The sequence below is a fragment of the Aphelocoma coerulescens genome, chromosome 1 (genome assembly GCF_041296385.1).
Source record: "Aphelocoma coerulescens isolate FSJ_1873_10779 chromosome 1, UR_Acoe_1.0, whole genome shotgun sequence".
Taxonomy (NCBI): domain Eukaryota; kingdom Metazoa; phylum Chordata; class Aves; order Passeriformes; family Corvidae; genus Aphelocoma; species Aphelocoma coerulescens.
In genome coordinates, this window is record NC_091013.1 from 92111814 (window position 1) to 92139317 (window position 27504).

Genomic DNA, 27504 nt, shown 5'->3' on the forward strand with positions numbered 1-27504 from the left:
GAGCCGGGGCCTGCAGTGGAGCCGCAGCCCGGAGCAGCAGCCGCGGGAGCGGCGGGGCCTGGAGAGACTCAGCGCCGCCCGGGCCGGGCCCCCCGCACCGGAGTCCGGGGAGCCCCCCGGGGACGAAGCCGCGGCCCGGCGGAAGGCGGCGGAGGCGCCGCGCAGGCCCGTGAGCCGCCGCGGCCTCCCGTGGTAGCCGAGCCCGGGCAGGAGGAGCTGGGGCCTGGGGGGAAGCCAGGGACAGCGGCCGGGGTGGGGGGACACCCCCGTAGCCTGCCGGGGTGGGGGAGAGACCGTGTCCGCCGCCCCCCGCCCCGTCCGCAGCCCCGTTAGGCAGCCCCGCGCCCGGTGTGCGGACACCCCGGCGGCCCCCCCCGCCAGGCCCCTTCCCCGCAGCTGGTGAGGGAGCTTAACACTTGCCCCCTTCCCCACTAACGAGCCAAGGGTGTGCAGAGGCCTCCGGCACCCAGCCCTAGTAACTACCTAGAAGCAGGGCTGCTCTTCCTCGCTGTGGAATAGAGCCTTCTGAAGCTCCCTCAATACTTGTTAAGGGGAGAGGTGTCCTCCGACCCCAGTTTCTGAGGATTGTGAGAATAACCCTTACTGCCTACTCTCTCCTGCTACTGAGGGAAGTCCTCTCTCAAGCAGAGCATACAGCCCTTCCCCAGACCAGGTAGTAACGGGAGTCTTTACAGAAGAAATCTTGTATGCCCAGGAGAGGCAGTTCCCAAGACAGAAATAAGCAGGAGCTGCAGATACTTACCTAGTAATTTTAATTATTTACATCTCCTCAGCAGGTGATAGAGCAAAACAAGGGAGAGAAAGCAGAGAGAGATTTAGCTATTCTTTCCTTTTCCACTTGCTGGTAACTGGAGATAAAGGTAATTTCCAATACTGATCTCATCCTCGTTCATCCCAAGGAAGATCCCTCATCCCCTAATCCCGAGAGGGTTTTCTTCAAATACCCCGTGCAAGGAGAGAAGACACACCTCCTAGTTACAGGGAGAGGAAAAGGCAGATTTCGCTGATAATATCCACAGACATAGCAAGAATTTTTTTAGAGAAAGAGATTTTCTCCCCCCTTAAGGACAAGGTGTATCTAGAGAAAAGAGATTTCTTGGTAGGCAGATTGGGGAAATTGATTTCTGAAATAATCTGACCATCAGTGAAAAGGCTGTTTCCCAGGGGAACACCCCTTTAGTAGTTAGCTGCCAAGAGAGAGGATCTCCATCCCGGGATAAAACCAGCAGTTTTAGGGGACTGACAATCCCAAACAGATTGTTTTAATACTCAAGATCCTGATTTCATCCACAATCCTTTCGCCCTCGAAATATTTTTCGAAGAAGCCCTTGGAATAGCTGACAGCAACGGTCTGAGTATGGGTCTCAGAGAAGGAGTGTGAAGGGCAGCACCCCAGCAACCAGCACTGAAGATAATCCACCTCCCTCCAGAAAATCTTCCAGACAGAGTGAGTGACCACATTATATCACCTCTCTATTCCTAGCTGTCCTCTCTCACCTTCTGTCCTTGTTTTCTATGTCTCTTCTCTCACTGTATCTGCTTGCTTTTAATCTTTTAGGTGTTTCTGTTTCTGAAGCTCTCCTCACCTTCTTTTTCTGTGTCTCTTTCTCAGTCGTTTAGCTCCGTTATATGCTATATGGAATTGACCTGATTCTCTCCCTCACTGTTTAGCTTATGGGAGACCTTAGCTCTGTTTAATTGTAAGAAACCTCTCTGCCCTTTCCCTTCTACTTTCTTTCCCTGGTTTATTCATCCTAGGCTCAGCCTTAATCATCACTGGTGTGACTTGATTTCTGTCATTTAGGGGTCATTGAGAATGATAATACTGGCCAAAAAAAGCTTTGAGGAGACAGGAGCAGTGATTTGTAGTGCCAGCGTCCAAGGATGCACCTGTGGGGTGGAGTGTCAGATCTCCATGTGGGTCCTATATGGTTGTAACTGTGGGAATAAAACCATTGTGCGGTGCAGACCTCGCTGTGCTTGGGGTCCGAGTGTACAGATCCCCATGCAGGTACTCTGAGATGCATGTCCTAATGGACCTAAGGGACTGTGGGATGATTTCTGGAATGAGTGCCCTTGAGAGTGGGTCCTGTGGTGCTCAGGGGCCTGGGAATAAAAGCTATGCTGGTGGAACCTGCCCTGAAAACCAAAAGAAGCCGTTCAGTTGCCACCAGTCTTCATCTGTGTCTTATGCTGCGTTCAGGGGCTAGGAATGTGAATCCTGATGCTGGTGCTGTGTGAGTGAGGCACGCTGGTGCTTTTTGTAAATGAGGCAGTTAATTCCCAGCCACAAATGAGTATTCTGACACCAACGTAGTGTTTTCCTGAGAAATCAAGTCTGAGGGAGACTTCATCTCAAATAAAGCCAAAGCAGATTCCAGTAGCAGAAGAATCATGCTTAAGGATATCTCACCTGAGGTATTACTCTTTCTAGTGAGATAGCAGTGAGGAAATCCAAGATCAAAGGGTCAAGACAGGGAGCCCTTTTGGAAGCCATTTGGGAGAGCAATGGTTAAACAGGGAGTCCCTGAAGAAGGAACTCCTTGGTGTAATGTGCTAGCAAGATCAGACAAAAGATGCCAAAGTGATTCCCCATTTTGGCAGAGAATTTTGTCAGTTATCCATAGCTTCAGAAGGTGGCTCTTTCTCAGGGAAGGCTGAACCACCAAGCATACCTGTGTTTTGGGGGTACTGTTAGATGCCCTCCTACCTGTTGCCCTATAGTTATGCAATCAGCCTGTTTTGAGTAGAGCTGTTATCTAGCACAAGGGAAGAGATAACTGAGGCATTTTGGCCTTTGTACATTCAAGGGGATAAACTGACTTTTCATGCTCTTGAGGTTAATTTACCTCACGCTGCCCCCTTCCTCACAGTAATGACTTGACATTTTTCAAGTGCTTTTGCCTCTGATGGATGCCTGGGCACTTTACAGAATATGTATGCCAGCCTTAAAAAAATTCTGCTCTTCCACAACAATTACCTTTGTGCACATGAAACATTTTTTTTTTCTTCCATTAATGATAAAGATTCTGTATTTGCTGCCTGAGCTTTTAGATGTTCATTACAGACATAAAAAGCTGGAAGTGGTGTGCTATAGACTAATTGTTATTTATTTGTTAATTGCTGACAAGGCATTCAGTACTGACTTGGACACAAATTTAAGACAATCTCTGTTCTGAAGATCTCGTTATCTAAAACCCAGCTATACAAAAGCTGGGACATACTCATAAATTTTAGGGAATAATTTTTCGAGAGCACAGCTCTTCAGTGTGATCATGGTATTCACATCAAATGTTTATCACAGGTGAAAATGCAGCTTCCTCTGAGGTAGAATACTGCAGCTGTTCTGCACCATTTATTTTATACAAAAGTATCTATACAAGAAAAAAGGGGAGTATTATTTATTTTCATGAAAGTGCAGAATACTTTATAGGCACAATAAAATGCAAGTGTTATAAGAGTTGACATTAAGAATGTTAAACCTGACCACCTAAAATTAGACTTTAAAAACCACATTAATGAACCTAAGTAAATAGCCCATTTCTTGTAAATGCCCAGGAACGCAGACCTGGCTTCAACAGAAGCAACGAAGCCTTCTACATTTGAGGAAAAAGACACTTAGTTGTGTGTATATGGCTCTGTAAATTTAAATTTGGACATTCATGCTTCCAAAAGTTGACTTTTTAAGTTGAAGCAGTCTGATCCTGTGCTGTGGGCAGTCAGCTCCCATCTGAGAACTGATGGTATGGCATTTCTCAGGTCAAGCCCTTAAGCAAAGTGAAATTAGATGGTCTAAAGAGTTATGGGAAAAGGATTACGTTACTGAAAGATCATGAAGTTATAATACTGTTTAAGTATGTGTTCTATAAGTTCTTGGGTTTTATCTTGAAATGTGGTTTTGTAGGCAAGTTTCTAGGATAGAATAAGGAGTCCAAGAAGTTGGAATGAAAGAATGAAACAGTTTGAGGAGTTGGGATCTAGTTTTTCAGTCCGAGAGAGGGTCGTGACCACTGTAATACTTCTGGTTTGGTTTTTTTGTTGGTTTTTTTTCTCTCCCCCCTCTAAAAATACAGCTGAATGCTGGTGTCTCTGAAGAAGTTTATTCTTATCACATAGGTACAGGTTACTACCTATTCCCTTAAACTTCAGCTGACCTTCATATAGTGGGAGATTGTCTGAATCCCAGTTTGGATCTTTGGCCCTTTACTTCAAATGTCAGAAAGGAGGTGTGGTTAATGGCAACTGTGATATGGACAGCTGTCCCTCAAGAGCAGGGCTGAGCTGATTATCTCATTTTACACAGCTGTTAGGCAGGAATTGGATCTCAGTCATTAGCAACCAAAAGATGAAAAATGGTTCTGGACACATTTTTCCATTTGCTTCTCCCAACCTTGGGTAGAATAGTAATCAGTGACTTTCACACAGAACCTTCTATGTTTTGTAGTACTCCATTTGCCAAATCTGTTTCTGAGTGATGCTTCAGAACTGGAACTTTGAAGGATACTGTGTTTGGTCTGGAAGGCATCTTAGAGAAGATGAATAGTCCCTAGATTAATGGGCAGCCTAATGTGATAGCTAACATGTTTGAACTCTCCAGTTGTGTTAACTCTGAAGCCTAAAGAAAAGCCTTTAATTTGCTGTATTGTTGGCAGTTGCACATGTTATTTTAACAAGAGTATCCAGTTGATGTGTTCAACCTCCAAATGCTTATTGTCTTTGTAGGAGGCTGTATTGCTACTTCCTATCTGTTCTGCTGGTTTTGTTTCCTTCTTCCTTCTAAGGGATATGTGGTGAATGTAAAAACTCTATAACATATTTCTGCCCTGTACTGATGTTTTTCACTTTTAAAGGCCATCTGTGTACATGTGTTACTGAGAGAGAGCAAGCATGCTGCAGTAGGTTTTCACAATTAATTAATTGCAAATTTTCGTCTTAAGTTTGAAGTGAAATGCAAAATACTGTGAATGTTTCAAAATTTGGAGATCTCACAACCAGCTTTAAGACCAGTCTAATGCTGTATCCTGTGGTGCTTTGCCAAGATTTGGACTAGATTGTCATTTTATCCATCTGTCTTTGATCTGCCCAGTCTTCCACCCCATCCTGTTATGAACCTGATACTTACTTAGGTAGGCAGCACAGATTTAAAGGTAGACAGCAGAGATTTTGGTAGTACCCGACCTTTCCTGAATCCCTGGGCTCCATAGCATCATGTGGCACTCATGTTCCTCTCCTGCACCTTTAAGGCCCGGCATGTTTCCAGCCTGCCTACTTCTTGACTCGCATTTCCTCCTACACCCACTCCTCCTCTCAGTTGTTCCTGCTCTTTGCATCTCTTTTCTCTTGTGGCATTCTGTCCTGTGGTCCTAGAAGCCTAAAATGCTGCTTTTCTCTTCATCAAGCAAGCATCCTTCATCTCCTCTCTAGGATTCTTTACTGGCAGGAGTCTTTACTGCATCTCACAGGCTCTGGTCTTACTTCCACATCTGCATTTTGACCTGTTTCTGGTTTGCCTTTTGTTAGTTTATATGCCTGTGGGCACACAGGATTTTTTGTCTGAGGATATCTCAAGAAACTTCTTTCTTTATCACTGAAAATACCCAGTTCTGCTTGGCTGGGGAATGGCACTTGGTCTCCGTAGTCCAACTCAGTTAAGTCTCCCACCCTCCCTTCTCTAATGGCCCCTTTCCTTCCTCAGGAATAGCTAGATTTTAGTTGGTTAGAATGAAAAACCCTTCCATTACGTTCTCTGGTTCCCTCTAGCACTTGAGGATCTTGGTTTTCAGAACTGGGCTGAACATTTTGTGCAAGGCCCAGTACCTCATTCCTCATCTTTCTGAGCTGGTCAGTTTATTTGATGTGAAATCAAGAACTAAGGGAATGTGTGTTCTTTTTTGGCCTTTTTTATGTATAAGAGAGAGTGAGTAATGAGGGACAGGGTGAGATGATGAGTGAGAGCTTTTATACCTTGAGGAAAAAAATATTTGCTTTTTTGTTTTTTACCATTAGCAATTCAAATTTTGTTTATGCTCTCTGCTCTATAAAGACTGTGGCTGATTATAGCAGAAATATGTAATTACTGTTAAAAGTTCAAATCTGAATAATTGGGAAAGAATCTGAACACTTTGTGGTCACAAATTAAAGGAGCAAAGTTTCTGAATTCTCCGTTTCCCCTAAAAAACTATTGTTAAGTAAAACCAAGGCAAATTCTCCCTCCCCATCAGGAACTTGCAGAGAAAAATAAACAAGCTGCTAAAATAGTTATGTCTGAAATTCTTTTTATCTCCACCTGAACAGAGCAGACAAGGTTTGAATGTAGAGAACTGGTCTGGATTTTGGGAGAGCAATGATATCTGCATGGTTCTGCTACTCCTTTCCTGGCTGACCTTGGGCTGCATGCTTCTCCATGCATGGCTTCCCATTTATCCTGGAATAGGTTATTGATCCTTTATAAGGGTTCCAAAGTATAAGGATGAAAGCCACTTTATAATGGCTGCCTGTTCTTGCTGCTGATTGCCCTAGTTACAATGTGATATTGAACTCAGAACTTACATATGCTGGGTTTTGTGCTGTTAGGAAACAGTGAAAGCATGATGCCCCAATACATTTCTGTTTCATTGAGGAACCAGTCACTCCAAAACTGAAAGATCCTGTATGATTGTGTGCAGTCTAGAACTGTTTTGTAAGTTGACTTCAGTATAGATATTCTCATTCCCTTGAAGCTTCTCCTGAGATCTCTAATGACCTTTTCTTGGCCAAGTCTCAGGATCTCTATTCCATCTTCATCCTTCTTGGCTTCCCTGCTGTTTTTGACACTTGATCATGCCCAGTCTTGAAATCTTGTCCTCCCTTGACTTTTGTGACAGTATTTTCCTGGTTTCCCTCCTAACTATGCTAGTCATTCATTCAGTAGCTTCTGCACTAAGTTATTTACCTCCCTCCATTTATTTTTTTTTCATAAGTTAGACACAGTGACCCACTTCTAGTATCCTCTCTTTGCTTTTCTTTACCTCCTTCATGCCAGGGATATTAAATTATGCAACTTTGCATACTACCTTAACATATTTTTTAAATTAATTGCTGCAAGTTTAAGACCCCTGAGGCCACTATGGAACTCGAGAAAGCTCCTTTGAGATTTGCCTTTGTTTCCTGCTTTCCTCTGCTGCAAGCTTCCACAGTTGGGCCTCTATAACATGTTCTTGCTCTGAACATAGAGTGTAGGGACTCATCTTCCTGTTCATGGCCTGAATCTTTTGCTGCTTCTTTTTCAGTCTCTTTGGGCAACCCTTATGCTTCCTCCTTCATTTACCATCTCTGTTACTGCGAGCTGTTCTTGCTGGCCTCTGACAACCGTGTTACCTTCTCATCTTGTTAAAAAACACGATTGCTGAAGCTGTCCTCCTGGCATGCTTTCTCAACACGTTGCCATCTCCTCCTTGACAAGCCTGTGCTTTGGCTATCGTCCACCACATAAGGTTCCAGCTTGTTGTGCTCACTCTAAGGGGCCTTCACATTTCTGTTTCTCCCCTATCTGTCGCTGTCTCTTACTGCATTGTCCTTTGCTCTGCCAGCAACACTGGCATGACATTGTGCTTTTCCATTTTTTGCATGAACATCTCTTTGCATTCTTCCTCAGCTGACTCATACCTTGATACACACAGGAATATTGCCAGCCAATAGAGGCCAGAGTTACTGGAAAGTACTTATTTCATAGAATCCTAGAATTATTAAGGTTGGAAAAGACCTTTAAGATCATTGAGTCCCACTGTTAATTGCATATTTGCAATTAGTTGTTTTCAAGTATGCAAATAGCCATTATTTGCATTTTTGAAAATTATTCAAAAGTCTAACTGATACTCAAAGGTAGTCATCTTACTATATGTACCCCACTCTCCCTGGCTCCTTTTGTGAAGAAGGATGATTGCAAAAGGAATAAAGATTGTCATAAGCAAAGACAGAACATCTTGAAGACTGGAATGTTCGAGGTTAGAGCAGAATGATATTTACCTGAAGCTGCAAGGTGACAACTGTGGCAAGCATGTGTGTGGAAGAAAGGGACTTCTTCCAGTGTTTGTAAGGAGATGAACAGAAGATTTAGTTTCAGGATGATACACAAAATGGAGCATTTTGTGAGTAGGTTGCAGAAAGCCAAGCAGCAGTACTAGTGTTTTAAGCAAGGAGAAACCATTAATGGGTGTGTGTTCTGTGGCAGTGTGGTTCTGAATCCTCTTGACCTTCAAGCGTGGTACAAATCTTTGCAAGTTGTGAGCCAGGCCAGGGATTGTCAGATGTTTTGTCTACTGGAAGAGAGTTCTGTCAGTTTGAGAATAACAGCTAAAAGAATAATAAAAAGGAATTATGTTAAAACAGTGGTTGAAACTTAATTTATGAGCCTCACACAGTATTATTTGATTCTTCTGATCATTCTCCAACTTCAGTTTCAGCTGTGCTTTGCTCTCAGACTCCTCTTTAACAGGCTTCTCTGCAGTGCTTTGGTAAACTCAACTCTGGGAGCATGTGCTCTATGTACCTTTTGGGCACGTGGTATACAACTAATCTGCACTTGATACCAATTTCCTTTTTTCCTATGAATTCAGTACAGCGTTCTTGCTACTGCTTGATACCCATTTCCACAAGTGGGTTGTGGTTTGTTCAGCAACTATTGCAGAGTTCATATTGACTAATCTGTTTTCAGTGGTTCAGCCTTTGGTGAACAAGTTCTGACCACTTGCAGTCAGATTTTCATTTTCCCTATACGTGGCTGACATTCCTTTCTCTACCATAGAAGCTTTTCACTATTGCTGTCATTGAAATGCAAGGCTAATAGTAATTTTTCACCGAGAGACCCATTTTTTTGATGTGAATAAGAATGCAGTTTTCATTTATAAGCATGTTGCATTCTTTCAGCCTGGGTTTCTGTATATGCCTTTGCAATGCTGTGCAGATCGTCTGAGCAAGATAGTCTGCATGCTGATCTACTTCTGATGTTGTCTCTAATTTCAGAGACAATCTGGGTATTATATCGGTGTTTGCATATCTTGTGCTGAAGGTTTATTTACTGGATGTGATTCTGATAGGCAGGTAAAATGGAAATCCTTCAACCTCTCATCGGGCTGTGGGAAATACCTGCTCTTACATACTGTTTCTCTACTACAGGCTTCCCAGTTTCCAAGGGAAAATTTCATTCCAGATATGTGCTCATAAATTTGACTTATTCCAAAACCAGTACCCTATACCTTTCTCAGTGTAAGAGTAATTGTTCTGTTAATATTCTGAAAGCAAATGTCAAAGATTTCTCTCCTGCCATGGCATATGATTGGAATTACAGCTCCTACTTCCAACGGTGAAATATTGCATAGTGGTACTGAGGGTGGAGGGATGCTGCAGAGACGCTTCTGCTGTGGTGATGTATTTTCATTGCACTTCTTCAAAGTGCTTGGTTTACTTTTTACTTCAAATCTGTTATTGGGAGGGTTGTCATGGGACATTTGGCTTATTATTAGAATAAATCTTTTCTTGTAGTCTTATTACAAAGGAAATAATTTCCAGCTCAAAAGTATTTTATGTATACCAGTATTCTCAGTATCATTTACTGTTTCTTTTGACAGGTGTTACATATTCCCCACTTTACCTTACACAGCATCATAAATAAACAAACTGGTCCTAACTTCGAACACATTTTCAGACTGTCTAAGGGGTGTCTGCAATGTTTGCATAGTATTTCTCAATGCTTTTTTTCTTCCTATATGTTTATATAGCAGACAACAAAAACATTTGATTCGTTGGTCTTATTAAAATCTGGCAAAGTACTAGGTATGCTCAATCCTAGCCTGTTATGCCCACAAAGATACTGCCTCCCCTGACATGAGTATATTTCAGACTTTGGCTATAATGCCATCTGTTGATAAGTTTAAATAAGCAGGTCAGGTTTTGTAAACTATACCATTTGTCAGTTTCATACAAAGCTAGGACGTAATTGCCTTTGGAATTGAATCCTGATGCACTTCCAACATGAGGGTTTGGGTGACTTTATAGTTCTCACAAGACTTCATGCTTCATTAGTACCAAAAATGCCTGCACAGTCAGTGTCGTTCATTTACTAAATTCAAAATACAAAATTATAGCCTGCTTGTGCACCTTTCACAAAATGGAGGGAATCGAAAGGTCCTATGTTAAAATGTGCTATCACAATATTTATTTAATCTGTAATAACAGTGAAAACAAATTTGTTTTCTTTTTGTGTCTCTTTGAGACTTAATATGAACCTCCTTTTGTTGAGATTTCTATTTATTAAAGGAAAACCGTATCTGTATGTCAGTTTAATTACCGCAAAACAATCAGTCCAGTGATTTATATTAAGCTATACGTGGCCTAAAAGTTTTTATCCTCATCTAACTGATAATTTTCAGTACCATCTCAGTGTTTCGTGCAACTTTGAGCAAATTTTCCATTCAGGATACTGTAATCACAGTACCACCTGTGTTCTTTTACACAAAACAGCACTGAGCATTGAGAGCCCTTCTGTCCTGCACACGAAGTAGTTCTGAGCAGGGCTGTAGAGTCAGACCCTGACACGTGGACAGGTGCACGCTGTGACGGCTCATGCTCGTGTAGGCAACACCACGCCGTGTGCTCTTAGGTGACAGTAGCTTCCTTTGGTTGGATCCCTTTTCCCTCTGAGGCTCATGACTAGTGAGAACCACGTGCCCCCTGTTACCATATCTGCAAGCCTACAGTTAATCAGGAAAACATTTTTTGGCTTGTTCTGCTGCTCCCCGAAAAGGGAAGCATGGTTCTAGGGTATGAGAATTTTTCTTACCTTCTTGCCCCAGGGATGGGTTTTCCTCCTTTCATATGGCACTGCAGACAGATGGGTGCTGTCAGACTGTAATGCCTTTATTTTGTCACTAACATGACACCTATCATTCCTTCCAGGTTAAGTTTCATTTTATGAACAATACCCAGCAGCCTCTTTTACTTCTGCATTTGATTCCAGAAATATAAACATTTCCTGAAGGCTTCTCACAAGTAGTTACCAAAATGATGGATAGCAATTTCAGACTGGGCAGATAATCAGTATCCACTTTTCTTATTTCTTACATGAAACAAGTATTTCTGTGAGAATGTTTGCTTAGAGAAGATCAGATTTTTCAGTGTTTTATTCCTGCCATCTTAGTTCACACCACCTTCTTTTTGAGGGAAAGCACATATCTTAAAATGGCAAATTTCTCTTCCTTCTAGACTCAGCAAAATGGATTATTTTCCCCTTTTTGTATTGGATGAGGACAGAGGATTTTTTGTGTAATTTATACAAGTACGTCAGAACTGCCTTTTTTTCACCAAAGTAGAGGCTCTCCATTTCTTCATGCATGTGATATTCTTGTTTTACTTTTCCTCCTTACATTGTGGCACTGTTTCAGAAAGGTTACAGTCAAATAGTCTGTTTTTGCCGGGTTTTTTATTTGCTAAGTACCTTAGAGTCTAGGGGTATCTCTGAGTATATTAGATGGATATTGTTAGATCACTGGATCTGTGTTTCATGCACCTAAATAGAAGTGGCTGTATATTCATAGGTGTTCTACAGCAGTGTCTGTCGTTGCTTGGTAGTCTGTTGCGCATTTCTTCTCTCAAAGTTCATGTTGAGAAACTTGAGTCTCCTTTAAATCTTTTGCCATAGTGTTTCATTGGATCAGAATAGCAGCAAATAAAGCAACAGTGAAAGTAAACACGGAGGAATGCAAATGTAGAGATTTATTCTAGAACAGGCATCTTCTGTAGGCAGTGCACAGCATGGTGCCATTCATTGTATGGCTCCCTGCTTCAGTCCTAACTGATTCTGCCTGACCAGCCTTTGAGTCCAGCTTTAGAGACTGTTTCAGGCTGTTAATGCTTATTAACTGCATTCAGTGTGACCCTGAGTGTTGTTCCCCACATTTCATATGTTTTTCTGTCCTGATATGCAAGTACCAGTGATCCTGGATAAGATCTGACTGGCTTAGGGTGAGCATTTGCAAAGTAGCAAAGTACAGATTTCTCAGTGCTGCTAAGGGATGGTGCTTATTGTTGCACAGACAGGAGCCTGGCTTACATTTGCAGCAGGAGCTTCCATTTGCTAGTTGCAAAGATTCAAAGTAAGGCACTAGTTTTGCTGGAAAGCTGTAGGGAAGTATTTCTAGTCCCAAGCGAATTAGTGGTTATTAAAAGGTATTCAGTGCAAGGATTTTCTTTAATACATTGTTCTTACAAATTGGACAGATTCTTGTCTGTTTAACTGTAGTTTGGGATCAGTGCTTGGCTGGACTTTTTGCATCTCTCTGACCTGTCTGACTTGGGATTGTACTGTAACTATTTAGTGCTTGAGAAATTAAGACTCTGCAGTCACCTTCCAGCTGTTGATGGTGGTTATGACCTTGGCTACCCTACCCTTGCTTTTCAAATTCAGCCAAGTACATAAACAGATAGCATTTACCTTGTGGGAGGTCATGAAGCCTGGTCTTTGACTTTCTTTTTACTTCTTTGAAATTAATTCTGGCTTGCTAATGTGGTAGGATTTTTTAAAGCACTCTTGATTTCAGTTCAGTGTGTTTATTAGTTATTACTAGTTTTTTCTCTGAGTGGGATCATAAGAGAAGAGTTCAAAAGATTTGCCAGGCAATAAGCTGGGAAAGGAAAGTTGGAAGAATTATCAGCTGCTCTGGTTTGGCTGCAGCCTTGTTTTATCATACTATTAAGTGGTGTCAAGCTGATGCACCGAACACTTGGGTCAGGTGAATGAGATATGCAACATAAATTAACAGTAATATTTACTGCATAGCAAGTATTGTTTTAAATAATTTAGTAGCCAGTTACACTGAATTATTGTTGCCCTGAAAGTGTTCTGGAATTGCCACCTTACCTAATGTTTGACTATGCCTGATTATTACAGATCCCATATTGCCAGCAAATCCAGTAACATGATAGAGTGCAAACTTGGAAAAAAAGGTCTTATTCCACTGCTTTGAAATTTCCCACGTGATTGCTATTTGGTCTGAGTCTTCACTTTCTGTCCTAAATTACTGTCTAGCGTATCTGTTCTTAAAAGGCTGCTGTGTTTCACTGAAAAGTGGTTGTTTCAGTACTGGGTGACAAGTGCATATATATATATATATATATATATATATATATATACACGGGGGGTTTTTTTAAGATTTTGGGATTTTGTTTTCTTGTCGAAGATTTTTATAAGCCAAGGAATGAAAATATGAAAATTCTTAGTGTGGGTGTAATCTGACCCAATTCTAATTTTGCTTGTCTCCCTGACAAGTGTATTTTATACAAATGCACAAAATCTTGTGTACTGGATGACGGGGATGTTGCATATCAGCCTTACATTTTACTGCATAGCCAATCATCCCAGATGCTCTACTGACATAACCTGCGCAATTCTGAAGCTCTGTGAAAACAACAGTGCTTTCTTCTGTTTCTTGAATTTCTGGTGTTTCAGATTGGTATTTTAACCTGCCATAGACTTTTATAACCTAATTTTCTTGATTTCTATGCTTGTCTTAAAAAAAACAAAAAGGGAGGAGGTGGAACAGAGAAATTTGTATTTATTTTACTTTGGAGTTGTATTGTTAGTGCAACTGATATTTCATAATGGTTTAACAAGGAGCAGCAATTTGTTTTCTGATTGCACCACAGAAATTAAAATTTATATGAGACACATTTACAAAATGAAGCATTCAACTTATATTTAGTTCATGTTTGTTTTCTTCCAAGTGGGACACTACTTCTAGTGAGGGCTTTGCCTGTGAAGTTACCATGTAAATGTAGCTGTGTTTTGATTACATGGTGGTCTGTCCATCCCCACTGGATAAAAATAGATTGTTGCTTTTCCCTTGTATTATTCACTAAGGAATAGTCCTACTATTTTTTTTAAATCTGTGTAAATTTCAAATGTTTGATATTAGATTAAATCAGTCAAAAAGAGTTATTCAATAAAGCACAACTTGAGGGGGCTGCATAATGGAAAGTGTTTAGCAGCTTAGATCATCTAGTTAGCTGTGTAGCAAGTAGTCATCCCTATCCTAAGTGATAGTGTGGCAGATGAGTAGATAGGTAAGTTAATAGCAGTTGGGCTTTTGCTTTCCTCCCCAAGACATAAAAGTGTTTCCACTTGCCATAGACCCTGTGGTGCTGCAATTCGGAGGTGTCTCCTGAGGCCCGGGCTGTGGAGCCACTGCCTGTGGGGGCTGAGGGATGGATTTTGTTGGGGTATTGTGTAGGTGTTTGAGCCCTAAGAGGTGTGGTGAGCACATGCATGGAAATGAAAGGTTTAGTGCATGTGAATGCGTTGGAGTATGGACTTCAGTGCTTTAGTGCTGTGAGAGCACTGGAGTGCAGAAGTGAAAGGTATAATGCATATGGGTTGTGGGGGAAGAACGGGTAGCTTCAGTGTCAAAATGCTGGGTGCATCTGTCTCTGGATCTGTGCATCCACACTGTGTTATTGTCAAATGCCTATTTTTAGAACAAGTATCTAATTGGTATTCATGCAGATGGGTGTCTCCCTGTCTCATCTGATCCACTCATCTGAGTGATGCACTCAGTGGGAGGTGTCTGCTGATGAATCTTTCCTAAGCAGAGTGTGTTCGTGTCAGCCTCTTCTCTTACATGTATGCAAGTGTTTCATTTGCTATACATACATAAGTGTTTGTGTGTTTGTCTTGTGTATGCTCCAGCATGCTCAAAGACAGTACCATCTAATCTTCTGGAAAAACTAATTTCAGAAATGAAAGGTGTAGAACTTGCATCCCTTCAAGACATGATTCTTCTCTTTATGCAAAGAGCAGTGCAAGTCATGGCCTTGGAAACCTAGCTGCCTTAGGGAAGGACTTCAAGGGATTGCTCCTAGTTAGAGTAATGCAGCCACTTGTGAGTAGGAATGATGAACTTTCTGCTGCCTTACCTACTGCAACAGACTACATAAAAGTTAGTGTGCTAAGTGTACAAGTTCATACAAGTTCATGCTGCTAAATGTTTTCTTCTTACAAAATAATTGTTAAGTAGAAATCCCTGTACACAACTGCTAGCTGTGTGTGTTTTATTTTTATGAGGGGAAGTATGTAACATTTATGAGATAAAAGATCCTGAGTCTCTTCCTGTAGCAAACTTATGTGACTTCAGACAAGTGAGTTTTTTCTGCGCCTCAGAATTGGAGAAAATTCTTGCCTGTGATACTGTGAATTCAGCAGGATTTAATTCAATGAAATTATATATATATATATATAGGAAAAACTGGTTATGGTAGGCAAAGCTTTAACTATTATGAGCTTAATATAGTCTGTTCCAACTCGACATGGTAGATGTAATTATCTATATATAGTATTATGCATGATCTTGGTGTTTTAAAATGAGATATGTAATCCTAGCTCTAAGGAATAGGATTCATTATAATGTCACCTAATGCAAAAAGAGAGGCTAGACCTCAGAGAGAAATTAATTTCCCCTCAAATTGAGATAGTCCTGACTTTGCAGATGATCTAATTAAATTGTGCTTTGTATATGGCATGAATGAGTATTTCCTTTTAGCTATGATTTTCCTCTTACCTGACACTGCAAACCTCCTGGCTTACAGGTGATCTTGGCGAAGGGTACCAAGGTTACATGGATTATGTAGTAAAGGAGTGAATGTGATATACCTACTGAAAGGGCTCCACTTCCCCTAAGCAGATCTTGGTTTTTTACCTGGGAACAGTGCTCTGGGTAAGACTGCCCTAGCACTGTTACCATCAGTGTTACAAAGCACTGTCCCACCTGCTCTCAGTACGGATGATCCTCCCTGAGGCACAGTCCTAGGCCTTTTGGGATGGTTCTGGCTGGCTGTGAATAAGATGCATGAAGCAGGATGATCTTCATGCAGGTATTTGTGATAGGGCGAGAAGCCGAAGAAGAATGCAAATGGATGTTTCTGTTCTTATGCTTCACCTTGTTTGTGTCTCAAGAGTTTCCTTTCCTCTCCTTTCTCCGCACAGATATTCCTGCTTCCAGCACCATGGCCTCTGACCTGGAAAGTAGCCTCACTTCCATAGACTGGCTCCCACAGCTTACTTTAAGGGCTACTATTGAAAAATTAGGGGGGTCCTCACAAGCAGGACCTCCAGGGTCTGCCCGAAAGTGTCCCCCAGGCTCACCAACAGATCCCAATGCCACACTGAGTAAGGATGAGGCTGCAGTGCACCAAGATGGGAAGCCACGTTACAGCTATGCCACTTTGATCACATATGCCATCAACTCATCACCTGCCAAGAAGATGACGCTTAGTGAGATCTACCGTTGGATCTGTGACAACTTTCCCTACTACAAAAATGCTGGTATCGGTTGGAAGGTGAGGGCTTGCATCACTGAAGTACCCTTTTTTGCCTATTTATAAGACTTACTTTTTAAATTCTATGCAAAATAGCCTCACTGATTAAAATAAGGCTGATGTAAAACTGAGTTGACCAACTGGAGAAAATGCAGAGCCAGAAGTCCCATTTTCTCTGAGAATTTTGTTGAATGTATGTGGTGGTCCATTAAGAAGGAGTTTGGCCAAAACCCACCAACACCAACCAAGAAAAACAAAAAAAAAAGCCCCCACAAAACCCACATCACTGCCATCCTCTGCATCACACTGATGCTATTTTCATTGCACCTTCTGTAGGTGTAGAGCTGGTTCAGCCCCATATTGTCATCTTAATCCATCCCTTTCCACAGCTTCTGTTCTGCCCCATTCCAGGAATATGTAGTGAGCTTTGGCTTTTGAGTATGTACCATCCTATTTTCTCTACCTGCTCCTGGGCATACTCAGAAGACTGTATGTTTTTGTTGCAGCACTTACCTGTATCTCTTACTCTCTCATCAGAACTCTATTCGTCATAACCTCTCTCTGAATAAATGTTTTCGAAAGGTGCCTCGACCAAGAGATGATCCTGGGAAGGTAAGAAATCTCCTCCTGGGCAAGCAATTTAAAACTGCAGGGAATAAGCTGGGGTTGCCCTTTCTAACTCATGGTTGGAATTTGAAACCTAAAGTGTAGGCAAAAATGGAAGCAGTAGTAAGATTTACTGCAGTCCTTTGGCTACAGTAGCATTTACTTAAAGGGAACCTGTAAAGGAGCTTTAAGGGTTTTAGTAATTATTTTTCTTATCTGTGATCTTCAGTTGACTTTAAAGATACTGGCAGAAGTCAAAAGTGTGATTGAATGTACTTTATTAGTTTTGTTTCTTTTTCTTGATCTTTGTGTGTAAAATGTGGGTGTAGCCCAACCAGTTCTGTTATGAGAGAGCATAGTGGCTGCTGGTGAACAGCAGGACTGTGATGTGACATCATGGATTTCATGGAGGCAAGATCCATGGAAATGAGAGCAGAATTACTACCTGTATAGACTGTGAAATACTTGGTGTTGGAAAAAAAATGTCATCACCACATAGTTTAAATCTGTAGAAATAATTTACAAGTAAAACTCAAGAATTTAGGAATTTGTTGGCTTACTGAGGACTGATAAGGCTCTGATAGTGTATACGGATTGTAAAGGGGAATTGCTAGCAAAACCAAGACTTGGCATCTTGGCATGCAGGTATTATTGTTTAAAAAAATCCACAACCAAACAAGCAGGAGGAGATGGTAGGGGCAAGAAGCTATGTATTTAGACAGAAAGATTGTCTCCTTCCCCCATCCTAAAGTTAAAAGAAAAGACCATTTGCTCAGGCCTTTTATTTCAGGTTATATTTAAGGGACTGTGTGGTGCTCACTTGGGATCTATAAATGGAAGTAGTAGATCTTTGAAGATCACTGCTCAAAATTACCATTAATTATGTGGCTTATTCCAGGAAGTCCTAACAGACTTAAGGGTATATGTTTGCAGGTGTTCATTGGCATGTTGGGCTGGGTTTATAATGAAAACCTGTTCTGTGCTTGTTACTTATTCAGATGTTGATTGGAGGGTAAAACAAACTAAATCACACTCTGGAGTTCTTTTTGTATTTATTCAGAAGACAACACACATAATTACAGACTATTTTATGTTGAAAGAGACCTCTGGAGGTTGACATATACCTCTATCCTCTCCCAGACAGGAACAATCACATTAGGTTGATGAGATCTGTCAGATTTTATCTCCAGAGATGGAGATAGCAAAACTGGGCACTTGTTCCAGTGCTGCATCACCATCATTGTGAAGAAAATTTTGTTTATATCTGACTGTACTTTCCCTTGCTGTAACTTGTGTTTTGTTGCCTTTTCTTGTGTGATGCTGTTGTCTTTTATAATACCCTTACGCAGTTGAAGACAGTGGTTTGATCTCCTTAGCTTTTTCTTGTCCAAGCTAAACAGACCTCTCCGTACATCATGTGTTTTAGTTCTTAACCATGGTTTATTTCTTAGCCATCATGGCCCCTCTGTGGATGCTCTAAGGGGAGTCCCACAACCATGGAAAAAGAGCAATCCTTTTAGCTGTCTGCCAAATCCCAGCATTGAGTTGGTTCTCATCAGTTAATAATAAATGCAAGTTGTGAGGAAGCTACTGAACAGAGTGTGCAGGCCTAAAAGAGTTCACTTAGCTTGGATCAAACCATCCTTTTGGTGTCCTGTCTCAGAGTGATGGAAAGTAGAGGATTCTGCTTTTCACCAGTAGCATTGTACCTCATTGTTCAATGCAACGCAGTGCAAGAGAGGAATCTCTTGCCAATACCCAAGTCTCGGTTGTCTGAGGTTCTAGAGGGTGGTCCTTGTGGTCCTAATGTTTAGCTGGTGCTGCATTCCTTGAGTCAGCAGCCCCCTACTTCAGGAAGCTCTGTGATTTCATTATGCATTCACCAATGGGTCTTCTTTCCAGGGCTCTTATTGGACAATAGATACATGTCCAGATATATCTCGCAAGAGGCGGCATCCTCCAGATGATGACGTGAGTGTTTTTCTTTCCACACAGCACGGAGTGGGCTGGGAATTCCCTTCAGCACCAGACCATGATAATGTTTTGGGGTCAGGGTGTATAGATGGAGAGACAAAGGCCAGGACTGAACAAACTAGTGTGTATGTCTGCTGATTGCCTGTTGTTGCTGCTATTCAGTAGGAAAGTTAATCATGTTTAAAGTCCTTTATCCTGACTTTTCAGTGACTAAGGCCCAGTCCTCCTCTTTTTTAAGCCATGAACTTCTACAGCGGGGGAGCTGGCTTCCCATCTGCAGTTTCACTTCTCCATCTGTTTTTGATTTCTGCTCCTTTCCTTTTCTCTTTCTTCCCCATCCACAGATACCACAAGACTCCCCAGAACAAGAGGCAAGTAAAAGCCCCCGAGGGGCTGTTCCAGTCAGCACAGAAGCCTCTTTGCCACCTGAGGCCACCCCTCAGATGTCGATCCAGAGCACCACCCCCATTGCCAACTACAGTCAGGTGAGCCGCGGGGAAAAGGATAGAAGTGGGAGGAAAAGGAGAGTGGGAGGAGTGTATGAATGGAAAAGCGAAGTGGTGAGGAGAGGGAATTGTGAAAATTGTGATGTGGAGGCAAAAATAAAAAGAAGGGAAGGAGCTGAAATTGCAGAGATAGAAAATAAGGAGGAAGTGAATTTTAGCGAAGGGTTGGATGGGGATAAAGGATAAAGGCATAATGGTATTAGATAGCTGAAGAAAAGGCTGGAGCCACTGTGCTGCAGAGGAACAGTTGTGGTTGGTGTTCCGCAAGGAAAATGGGAATTCCAAAAAAAATTTGGGAAGATTTGTTGGAAGATGAGCTAAGTGATGCAGGGATATCAGTGCATGTTCTATGCATATCTGGTCTCTGATCTCTGTCTCAAGCTGCAAAACCTAGTACAGGCTAAAGGCCATATTCCTCCCTCCCTTAGCAGGGTGCAGGGCCTGTGGATGTTGCCTCTACTGTAGCAGGGGGGCAGGGCCGTGAAGGGGCCGATGTGCCGCCCCCGCTGTACAGTGCCAACCATGATTTCAAGTTCTCCTACTCTGAGATCAACTTCCAGGATCTTAGCTGGTCCTTCCGAAATCTCTACAAATCCATGCTGGAGAAATCATCTTCCTCTCAGCACGGTGAGTAACTATATGCGTCATGTGGGGTGGGCAGGTATCTGCCCACACAGTCTTGTCCATTTGGCATCTCTCAGATCTTTCCTCATTCAGGAGCCTGTGCAAACAGACTTTCCTTCTTTGGCATGCTGTAATTACTTCTGCCAGAAGCTGATAAGAAATCTGCACGTCCTTTATGCATTGCTCCCCCTAGTTCTCTCAGAATAAAAAAGCACAATGATTTAAAAATGCCTTGTGTTGATACAAATGCAAATACTAAAATGGCAGAAACTGAGAAAAATGAAGTCCTGAAGAAAAGCATGTCAGAAATATTCACAGTCTGTCAGGCTAGAAACCATAAGAGGGAGGGGATTGTTGCATCTGGAGTTTCTCAAAAGGAGAGTGGAAAATCATCATTGCTCAGATCTGTTAAAACTAGGGTTGTACAAGGCCTTGGAGAATTAAGCTTTGTGGATTGAGAGCAGGGAAGAGAGAGCCTCCAGCTCCATTTGTATCTTGCATTTCTGGGATTGAGTAAGCAGCCAGAAGAGGGCAGAATCACTGCAGGGATGAAATGTCCACGGAAAATATTTCAGAAAAACTTACAGCTCTTTCTGCCTTAAAACACTCTTGTAAATATCACTCTGGTGTAAAAAAGGAGTGTGTTATTACATGAGCTTCTCACCTGTGCTATCAGCCATCACACAGTGCAGGCAAAGTTTGCTACTCGAGAAGGGGCCTCCTGAACTTGAAGCTTCAGTGAAATAAAAATGTATATACCTTTACTGCTTTCATCATGCTGGCACTCCTAGTGGGAGCCCGTTGTGTGAGGTGTTGTAGTATGAGTGAGCAAGTTACAAAAATGTAAAGAAGAACCTTGATTTGATGTGTTCCTCTGATTTTACAAACTTAGCAGTTGTCTGCTGTTTTTTTCCTTCCAAGTCTTAGGCTGCAAGGCAGTGTAGGAAAACTTGCAGGTTTTGAAAAAAATTTTTAGGCAGCTTTTCAGTCAGGATGGCAGTATTCATCCTTTTGCCCCACAACAGTAGTAGGATACTCTAGGGGTTGATGAAAATGTGAGGCTTGCTTGCAGATGGGCAAGTAAGGGTACTCAAAGTAAGAAGTGAGTAGCTCAGGTTAATGGCATGTAGTGCCCCTGACTGGTTTTCCACAGAGGTTCCCCACTGTATGGGGAGAATGAACAGGGGAAGCAGCCATAAGAGATATGCTGAGCTCCTGGTGTTGGGGAAGTGTGGAAAATACCTGATGCTCTCGCGTGTAGGGGTTGCCTGAAATACAGGAGGATGGAAGTGACACACCCAGTGAGTCAGGAGGAATGAAAGTAATAAAGGAGCTCTGATGTGTACAGTGTGCTCTTTGTACAAAAGCAGAGTCTTTTATGACCTCTACCATCAGTGTGAGAAAAATTTTGAAGATTCCTGACCAAGCTGCTTGTAAGAAGGGAACTCCAGGGAGCCTTTGGAAACAGCAAGTCAGATTAAGTATTAAGTTACCCATTTTCTAAATGTTCTGCTGTTTAAGTTTGTTTAATGGTCATTTATAGGAAAACAACACGTGCTTGGCATTTCAGGAGAGGTTGGATTACTTTGGTAAGTCTAGGAAAAAATCCAGGGAGGAACTTAAGTGCTGAACTAAAATCCTTCTGGGTCTTCGTTGTAGGGCTTTTTGTTTTGAACAGTCTGGAGCACAGCAAGGGCCTAACTGCACAGGTGATGGTTGTTGGCAGCCTGTAGAGGGCACTCCGAAAGCTTCATAAATAGCGGGATGAGCAGTGTGAAATTAGAGCTGGATCATGTAAGCAGAGGTCTGATCCACGCTGTCTTAAAGCTCCCTCCTCTTTCATTTACTCGGCAGGTTTCTCTTCTCTCCTTGGTGACATGCAGCCCTCCAACCACAATTACTATATGTACCAGCAGCAGCAGCAGCAAGGCCCCTCCTCAGTGGGTGCTGCTCCCCCACTCCACACTCCAACACCAGAGGGCTGCCCATCCCAAGGAGGAAAGCAGCAGGGTGGTGAAGGTTATGGCCCTCCACCAGTGATGTCCATGCACCCGCCCCCAATGCAGCATGGAGGTTACCACCAGCATCAACAGCATCACCCACACTCCCACCCACAGCAGCAGCCACACCAGCACCAGCAGCAGCAGCAGTCACAGGCCTCAATCAACAATGCTGGCTTTGGTGAGTCAGGGTGCTGGAAAGCACTGATGGCGGAAAGGGAGCATTAAGGAGCCCCCAGACAGAAATCCCACAAGTGAGCTTTCCCTAAGTAGTACCTACTTGTGTGTAGAAAATGGGGAAAACTAGATATGGTTGAAATCTGAGAAGGAAATTGCTTCCTTACTGGAGAATGGAGGATAGATATATCCACCCTGGGTTTGGGATTCTGTTAAGGGATGCAGCATAAAGTCAGGGCCTTAGTGAAAAAGGAGATACCATCCCTGGTTTTCCAAGGGAGAAAGGATTTCTAGCTGTTGTAGCATCAGGCTCTTTGGTGAGGAGGGGCCAATCTTTTTATATTAAGGGGTGGAGGGAAAGGGTGATCTGTATTGTATTAATCTTGTCCCTGTTTCATTCCAGCGTTTCCCCCTGATTGGTGCTCCAACATTGATTCCCTGAAGGAAAGCTTCAAGATGGTAAACCGGCTGAACTGGTCTAGCATTGAGCACTCCCAATTCTCAGGTCAGTGTTGGCCTAGTGACTAGGGCTAGTGACTCAGTGACTAGGGCTGGAGTCTAGAACATGCGAGTGCTTTGCAGGGATCTTTTTTTCAATGTAACTGTGGCAAGTGCCTGGATTTCTCAGTGATTCACCTCATTTTTAAAAAGAGGTGTCCTCCTTCCTGGGTTCTGTTAAAGATCCTGAAGCACTTGAATGAACACTGCAGAATTTGGGACAGGGAGAATTAATCATAAAAGTATGTCAGAAAGCTAACTGAGATTTTTCCTTCCAACTCTTTCTTGCCTTACCTGAGTCAGTGTGACAGTATCCTAGATGTGGAGCTCTTCAGGAGTCTGGTGACAGATTTGAAACGATAAAGTTTGGTTTGTGAGGAGGAGGTAGGATTTAGGGGCAGGAGACAGAAACCCTTAGCAGGGAAGATCACAGTGTGACTACTGTCTTTGACACTGTCCTTTGTCCCCTGCAGAGCTCATGGAGAGTTTGCGCCAGGCTGAGCGGAAGAACTGGACGCTGGATCAACACCATATTGCCAACCTCTGTGACTCCCTTAATCACTTCCTTACCCAGACTGGTCAGCTCCCTCATCTGGTTGGCCCACAGCAGCCCCCTCGAATCTCTGATTCTTGTGCCCTGAACAGTGGCAAACAGGAGCAATCCATGAACCAAGGTAATTAGGGGGAGACTAAAATGACGTGTAAACGAAGGCCCAGTTCTGTGAGTATCCTAAACTACCTGCAGCCTTACCAGGCAATGCAGCACTGAGCAACTCAGAGCTAGGCTGTCAGAGATGTTCATAGCAACTCAGCTTCCTCTGGCTTTAAAGAACTGGGATGTCCTATACCTGTGGCCTGGACAGACTGCTGTTATGTGATGCATGCTACTGACAGGCAACCTCCAGGCAGGAATATATTTAAAAGGCAAACCTGGAAGAGGAGAAGGTGATGGTGCTTTTTTAGGTGACCCACAGAGAGGAATGGCAAGGTAGAGAGATTGTTATTCCAGATGGCAGGAACAGTAAAAAAGAAAGCTCTTGCACCCTTGTTGGAGAAATACTGTACAAGGAGTAGAGGATGCATTCTGAGGAGGGGATACGATGGTCTGATAGAACTGTAATGGTGTGTGTCATCTAGCACTGAACTAAATGGATGATACTGAGCCACCTTGTGGTATTTCTGGATGAAAATTTTCTTCTTTTACAATAATAGAGAAACTTCTGCTGGTTTCAAGAACAAGATCCCTGACCAAGCTATAGCTTGCAGTTAGGACCCAACAGCTGAACATCTCCTCAGTATCCTGTGGGTCTGAGTGAGTTGCTCTGTGGCTGAGCTGCTACCCAGTCAGGGCCAAGGCTTCTGACCTGAACATTTACAGCTGTTTTTTTGTTTTCTTAATTCATTTCCTTTCACAGTGAACTCCTATGGTCAGCCCCAGCCTCCCCATCTCTTCTCCGGGCCATCTCCTATGTACCAGATTTCCACCCAGGACTCTCCAGGATATAATCGCCCAGGTAAGGGGTGACATTAAGGCCTATTATACCGATGAATATTAAAGAACTCGTTCCAAACCCCTTTGTGCATTTCTCCCAAAGCACTCAGTAATCAAATGGAGCACTGTGGGTAGAGAGGGAGCAGGGACTGCAAGGGACCCTCCATTTTGGGCTCTGTCATAGCTCTGGGAAGGATTAGGATTTCAAAGGCATGATTTCTTTCACTTCACATAAAGTCTTCTAGCTTAGCCTCACCCTCAGTTAGTTGTTTGAAGACAACTGTACGTGAGAAGCTTCTGTTGATGAAGTCCTTTGTACTCTGTCAGCAGTCAGCTATGAGGTAAGTAAAGGAGACTGAAACTTAACTTCTGTAGAACCTGCTGTGGAGAATTTCACAGCAGAACACTCCCAGACATTGGTAGATGCTGTCCGACAGGGGGATTGATGCCAATAGTGTTCTTGTTTGTTAGACAGTTGGAAAGGAGAAGGCCCAGATCACTTCTGGTTTCTTTTGCCCAAGGGCCCACTGTGAAAAAGGATGTAGTTTTTGATTCTAACTGTTCTCTTTCCTTTTTTCTTGTCTTTGGCTCAGCTCATCATCTGGTCCCTCGGCCTCCAGGGCCTCCTCCAGGCGCCAATGAGGAAATCCCCGATGATTTCGACTGGGACTTGATCACCTAGCGAGTTACAGACTTGATAGCCCGTCCTTTATGAAGGACGTGGGAGGGGAGGGGGACATGGGGTCAATGGTGCCAGCACCGCCCTCCCCAGCCTCCCTGCCTTGCCTGTACATAGATATATATTCTCTATCTCCGCCAGAGAAGCCACCGCAAGATGCTGCCGAAGATAATCCTTCCTTGCGTCCTGTTTTATCTTCTTTTCTTCTTTTGTTTATTATTATTATTGTTATTATTATTATTACCAATAATTGAGCACAGCCCTCCCCCTCCTCCGGTGGCCTCGGACGCATCGGATCGGCTCTTTCGTGTTGCGCAGTGCCCTGTGGAGGGCGGGAAGATGGGTCCTTGGTGCCATGAAAAGACCTTGGAAGGCTGAATCCTCGAGTGCATCTTTCTCTGCCTCCATCATTTTGCGTTTAACAATCCCTCTTTCCCTTCAAGGTGGCCGGTGAATCTGTTGTATTGGCTACTGGAGTGAGAGAGCCTAGTGGACCCTGGGAGCCTGTAGTTATGTTGTTTCGTAAATGTTGTAAAGGTCAGGGGGCTGAAGGGACACTGGAGGGGTGATCTTAGCTCTGTGAACTTCGCCGCACCAGCAGGAACAGCAAAAAAAGAAGTGGTGTTCCCAAGTACAAGAGAGGGTGATCCCTGAGGTAGGGAGAGCTGAGCTGAGCTGGGAGGGCAGACCTGAGTTTGGAGAAAGGAGAATGTAGCAGAGATGGTATTTCAGCAGAGAAGTTGGGTTTCAGAATGTGGTGCCATCTGTGAAGACTGGGAGAGATTTTGAGGGAATCCTGACCCATTTCCTACACTGCCTTTTGCAGTCTCTAGGTGAAGCCTACATACCCATCAGGTGAAAGAAGCAGTCAGGGGTGTCACGTGATTCAGCAAGTTCTATTCCCCAGAGCTTTTCATTTCACCCCACACCCCTTCAACCCCTTTTTCAAAATATGTAGTGAGGCTCTTCCTTTCATATGCAAATTTGGAAGTTTTCTCCCATCAGTATTTGTCCGGTTGTTATTTGGCCGCCCGCCCCTCATATTTCTTTGGAGGCTGTCCTTGCCTGTGGTTGAGAGTGCCAGCAACAAGAGTCTGGCTGTGTAGACACACATCCTCCGTCAGCGGTTCCCACTTGGTGAATGGGCTCCTGGTGGGCAGAGGAAGCTGCTGTGCAGAGTGGGGCTGAACTCGGGGGCTGCTGGTCGAGGGCTGGACCCTCTGGTCAGGGACTGGGCGGCCCTCGCGAGCCAATTTCATAAGAGGGGCATAAGGGAAGAGAGGGTGAAGCGGGGCAGAGTTTTGAACTGACCAGCCAAAGAGTGCAGTATAAAAGGGAGGAGGGTGTGTCAGACCCCTTGCAGTTCAGCTGGGGGAGATGATGTAATCTAGTGTAAATCCTGAAGGATAAGCTTTGTCAGCACGTGCAAATCAGGAAGGTGGAAAAGGTGCAGGAGCAGGAGTGAGCGTTGAGATGCTTCCTCCCCAAAGTTGTGTCCTGTGTTCCCCTTTTTTTCTGGTATGGCTCTGTTATGTCAAACCTCTTGTTTCCTCTTAATAGTTCTTAAGCCTCCCCCCAGCCCTTATTTCCTGTTTACCAGTGAAGGGAACAAACATGGAAATAGACTATCATGGCTGCTTGACAGACCTGGAGCACAGGAGTAAAGTAATAACCTCTATTCTGACTGCAGGAAGGTGGGGAACTAGCACTGCTTTTTAAATTTGCTGTAGGAATAAACCAATTGGAAATTGGATTGTTGTCAAGGAAGTGGACAGAGTCTCATTGCATTGGAAGGGGGGAACAACACTTTTTTTCTTTTTTTCCTTTTTTTCTTTTTTTTTCCCTTTTTTTTTTTTTTTTTTTGTTTTAAGTGTGTGTTTGGGGGGGAGTTCATCAGTGAGCATTTCCAAGAGAAATGAGGAATCCCAGACAGCTTCAACGTGGAGTCAGCTGTTATCTCTGCTGCCTCAGGATGGGAATGATACAGCCTGTGTGATAGGTTTCTGTGGAAAGTGGCACCAGAGACGACAATGAGAGACAACTTCCGGCAGGTGCCAGTTAGTGTTTTGCAGAGGACATTACTGAGAGCCGGCCCTGTGGAAGTCTGAAAACACCACCAGAAGAAAAACAAACCAAGATGGCTCCTTCTGCGTATCCAAGTGCTCCTCATTTGCATATTTGCCTCATTTGCATATTAAGTTGTGCCTCATTTGCATATGTAAATACATGCCGGTCAGTGTGCAAATTAGCCTCGTTCCTCTGCTCCTGAAATCAATGTGCGTTGTTAGTGCGTGGGAAGACATCGATGGGTGGGCGTGGAGCTCTGCGGGTGCGCTGGCACCGGCCTGCAGGGAGGGCAGGGGGGCCAGCCTGGCCCACAGAGGGGTCTTGCAGGCCCCTCCTGCCCAATGTGGCCCTCAGTGCTTCGTGTCAGGGAGAGAGGGGCGTGGTCTCACGAGTTTATTTTTGTGCATGCTTTCTTAATAAAAAGAAAAAGTGAATGTTTATGGTTTAACTCTTTTGGTGCCCGTATTGATTTTTTTCTTTCAGCGGCGCCTGTCATGATGGCTCGGTTCCCACCTTAGA

General features: G+C 43.3%; 1 protein-coding gene across 4 annotated transcripts; it reads left to right on the plus strand.

Moving 5' to 3' along the window:
* On the plus strand, window positions 1-27433 carry FOXJ2 (forkhead box J2). Of its 4 annotated transcripts, none has more exons than XM_069017503.1 (12): window positions 1-881; window positions 1344-1468; window positions 16031-16383; window positions 16900-16974; window positions 18871-18939; window positions 19287-19427; window positions 19877-20075; window positions 21927-22253; window positions 22653-22754; window positions 23221-23421; window positions 24163-24261; window positions 24833-27433. In XM_069017503.1, exons 3-12 carry the CDS (start codon window positions 16051-16053, stop codon window positions 24919-24921), a joined length of 1635 nt encoding a protein of 544 aa, XP_068873604.1. In that variant the 5' UTR covers window positions 1-881; window positions 1344-1468; window positions 16031-16050; the 3' UTR covers window positions 24922-27433. The 4 variants fall into 4 exon arrangements, with proteins under 4 accessions (XP_068873604.1, XP_068873584.1, XP_068873594.1 ...); XM_069017483.1 differs by having other exon boundaries at window positions 1-399; window positions 795-1468; XM_069017493.1 differs by having other exon boundaries at window positions 1-192; window positions 795-1468.
* The last annotated feature ends 71 nt before the right edge of the window (window positions 27434-27504 follow it).